The sequence below is a fragment of the Octopus bimaculoides genome, chromosome 13, assembly GCF_001194135.2.
Source record: "Octopus bimaculoides isolate UCB-OBI-ISO-001 chromosome 13, ASM119413v2, whole genome shotgun sequence".
NCBI classification, from domain to species: Eukaryota; Metazoa; Mollusca; class Cephalopoda; order Octopoda; family Octopodidae; genus Octopus; species Octopus bimaculoides.
Genome location: NC_068993.1, coordinates 10,439,965 through 10,444,182, shown reverse-complemented (window position 1 = coordinate 10,444,182; position 4,218 = coordinate 10,439,965). Strand labels below are relative to the sequence as shown.

The 4,218-nt window shown below is 37.1% G+C and overlaps 1 protein-coding gene across 1 annotated transcript in view; it reads left to right on the top strand.

Moving 5' to 3' along the window:
* LOC106872757 (proteoglycan 4) overlaps nt 1-4,218 on the top strand; it is a 329,051-nt gene that overhangs the window by 312,406 nt on the left and 12,427 nt on the right. The window contains exon 5 of the mRNA XM_052972349.1: nt 902-950. Coding sequence (XP_052828309.1) covers nt 902-950 — 49 coding nt within the window. The remainder of the gene's footprint in view (nt 1-901; nt 951-4,218) is intronic.

Here is a 4,218-nt window from a genome sequence, read left to right as displayed (position 1 = left end):
GGGGGGGGGGGATTGCTAGTGCTGGGACTGGAGGAGATGAGGGATACACAATAGAAGTGAGAAGAGGAGAAATAGTGGCAGTGATACCCAATTAGTTCAGATGCTTAGAGGTTATTGTAGAAGTGGTAGAATAGACAGAAGAGAGACAGGGCGTCTACAGGACAGAGGTTATAGTGTGTCAGTTAGCAAGCCATTAACAGTCAATTGAATGGTCTTATTTTGAAGGGGATTTCTAAGGTGGTTTCCACAGACTGGATTTTCTGCAGCCTCTTAAAGCTGGCAGGATGTACTAGTCTTGAATCAGACTTGCCACTGGGTCTATCTCCTTCACAGCAAAGTAAGTAGGAGTGGCTGTGTGGTAAGTAGCTTGCTTACCAACCACATGGTTCCAGGTTCAGTCCCACTGCGTGGCACCTTGGGCAAGTGTCTTCTACTATAGGCCCGGGCTGACCAAAGCCTTGTGAGTGGATTTGGTTGACAGAAACTGGAAGAAGCCCATTATATATATATATATATATATATATATATATATATATATATATATATATATATATATATATATGTGTGTGTGTGTGTGTTTGTCCCCCCCAACATTGCTTGACAACTGATGCTGGTGTGTTTACGTCCCCGTAACTTAGCAGTTCGGCAAAAGAGACCGATAGAATAAGTACTAGGCTTACAAAGAATAAGTCCTGGGGTCGATGGTTGATTTGCTCGACTAAAGGCATTGCTCCAGCATGGCCACAGTCAAAATGATTGAAACGAGTAAAAGAGTAAATGTACCAAAGTAAAATTGCTTATAGTTCTTCTCTGCCTTAATACCTAGTCAAAAGAAATTTGTAATGATGTTTGTTTTTTTTTTTTAACCAAGAGTCATGTTTATAATTATTTTCTATTTCAGCAATGGCTTTCATTGGAAAAGAGAATTTCGAAGCAGATTAAAGATAAAAGTAAGTTAATTTCATTTGTCGAATTGAGTTAACGTTCTGCTTAAGTAACTACAGTAATTACACGGAAAAGTGATGTGGAATAAGAAACATAACTGAATAAGGAATTAACATTTTTACATTTTTTTTCCTTCTGTATCTTTTAGCTTTACACTTTGCATATTCTTTGTATTGTTTTTCTTATTTACTGATCATGTTTAGAATTGTTTCTATGCACAAACGATTAAATATGTTCACGATGAAGTTGTGACTACAGGTTAACTTGGGTGGTATAATGATAAATTTTGACATGTATCTCTTAAATGTTACCTGCATTGAAATGCAACTATAACAGATTGTGATATGACATGTTATAAAGATGCATGGAACCTGTTTTACAAATAAATCTATTTAAATTTATGTGCATTGATAGATGGTATATCTGATACATCTGCTTAGCTTAGAAGGAACATTACTGATCAAAGAATCAGATAAAGTTTTAGTAGTTTTAACTCCTGGACCAAGAAATCTGAATTCAGCAACTGATTTTGGGGGTTGTGTTCATTCTATTGTAATAAGCTGATTGATTATTTTTTTCTCTTCTTTTCTACTAGTAGTTAAGTGTTTTTATTTGTTACTTTTTCTGTAAAATCTGTAATATCTACCCTCAAAATGTGTTTATATTTTCTTTAATCAGGGTTATTTAAATCTGAGGTCAATCAAGATATGGCATTTTTATATCTGTCTATATTTTATTCTAATTCAAGAATGTATTTCCACTCCCCATTTCTGTCTGGTCCATCATTCATATCTTACCCCCTCTGTCTATTTCTACTCCTCCCGTCTTCCTTTCTCTTCTATGCTCTTACAATTAAACAACACACCTAGTTCTCAATTAACAAACTGTCATAAATTCCTTCCTCTCCAGATTCTAATATAATACTGCTATGTTGAATTTAGTTTTGTTTTCCTATATAGGTTCGCGATTAACTAAAGTAGGCTTGGCCATTTATGCCCAGTTTCTGGTAAACCTAAGTCTATAACTGAGAATCTTTTCCTCGTTCACATTACATGAACAGCCATTCATTTCGTCTCTTCTCATAAACTGTGGCCTTACACCTGCGAAAAAGAAAACAAAAACAAAAATCCAGTTTACTCTAAACCTGGTCTAGTTTTACAATCTTTACTACAATCACCAAATTACCTCTACAAAGCAGAGTTCATTTTCTTTGCTCCTCTCATCTACCTGGCCAACACAGTTTGTTGGTGAGTCCTATAATTTACTGGGTTGTGAGGCATCACTGAAGACTTGGTCTTTGTATTGTCTACCTAGGAAAAGTTAACGTAATTAAGATCATTCCTCTCCAAGCTATTTTCACATAAGTTGCATTATGAATGAAACACTTGTCACTGTAGCAGTGTTGCTGCTTTAAGCTGTGAGCTCTTCCTACTTTGTAATATCCGTATAAAGGGTAATAGACCTCCTTCGGTCATGAATGACCATGGGATTGCACCTAGAAATTTCTCCAAGGTACAAGTCCAGGCAAGGTTATTCATGGAAGACCAGCAGTTGCCCATGTATACCACCCTCCTCTCTCCACACCACCAATGTTATCCAAGGGAAAGGCAAAGGCCAGTCCAGCTTGGCACGAGTGACGTTACAACTCATTTCTACAACTGAGTGAACTGGAGCAACGTGAAATATAGTGCCTAAGTCAAGGACACAACACACAGCCCAGTCTGGGAATCGAACTCACTACCTCATGGTTGTGAGTCCAACACTCTAACCATTAAACCATGCACCTTCACAGATAAAATGACGTGAACTGTGTGGGTTTCTTGAGACTTAAATTTTTTTCACTATTATCATAATGCAGTGTTTGGTAATAGAGAATGATGGCAGCAGTCTAAAAACCAATCAACTCAACCTGATGTGCTTTAAAACTTTAGCATTCAGATTTCTTTGTCAAATGTATTGTTTTTTTACTCTTGTTTCAGTCATTTGACTGCAGCCATGCTGGAGCACAGTTTTAAAGGGTTTTTTAGTCGAAGAAATTGACCCCAGGACTTATTCTATCAGTCTCTTTTACCAAACTGCTAAGTTACGGGCACGTAAATACACCAACATCAGTTGTCAAGTGATGGTGGAGGGATAAACATACACACACACACACATACACACACACACACATATATATGATGGGCTTCTTTCAGTTTCTGTCTTCCAAATCAACTCACAAGATTTTGGTCGGCTCAAGGCTATAGTAGAAGACACTTGCCCAAGGTGCCATGCAATAGGACTGAAACCAGAACCATAACGTTGGGAAGCAAACTTCTTACCACTCGTTCACATTGTTTTGAATTAATTACACATTGGCTGGTAGCTTCAAAATTTCAATGTCATGTTTGTATATTTTTAGAGTGACATTGTAGGGTAGGTGCAAGATGTTGGATCTGGTCAGTTTTAACATAAAACCGCTAGGATATTTGGGCCAGATATGGCCAGATGAAATGCTAAAACGTTAAGACAATGGTCTTGATTTCCTTCAAAATGGTAGTAACAAAGAAAACTCCTACCAAGTTTATTGCTCAACCTGTTAGATATAAAAGCTGAATTTCTCTCAAACCACACCATGTTTTGTTTTTGTTTTTTTTTTAAACAAAAAACATACACAGCAGTAACAAACTTTAGCTACACTGAAAATAAGATGTGATAGTCGAGGCTGGTACGTATTTTGATCATAAGTTTGCTCAGTGAGAGCTGAGCTGAGCTGACTGGGGACTGAGCAGCTATAAAGTCTGTGCAGTGTTGTTGAATGGAAAGATTGATCTGATCAACAATAAAATTTTGAAAGTAATCAATGTTACAGATGGATGTGGTGGTGGGGGCAGCGGGGGTGGGGTAAAGAAGTAAAGGTTAACATGTTGTGTTTCATGAGAAGTTAGGTGTTGTAGTAGTTTACAAACTGACATATGTTGTGTATTCAACTGATCTGACCTGATATGTGTGCCCTGGGAGTTAAGTGAGAGTAGACAGTAGTAGTAGTAGTAGTAGTAGTAGTAGTTGTTGTAGTGGTGGTTTTGTATCATGAGAAGCAAGCCATTATAATGTGGTAGTATATTCTTTGCAAATAATTTGGAAATTGGAATATTTCTAGACTAGTCCACATTACTCAGAGCCAATTTGCCGATTCCTCTGGCATATATATATATATATATATATATATATATATATATATATAGAGAGAGAGAGAGAGAGAGAGAGAGAGAGAGAGAGAGAGAGAGAGAGAGA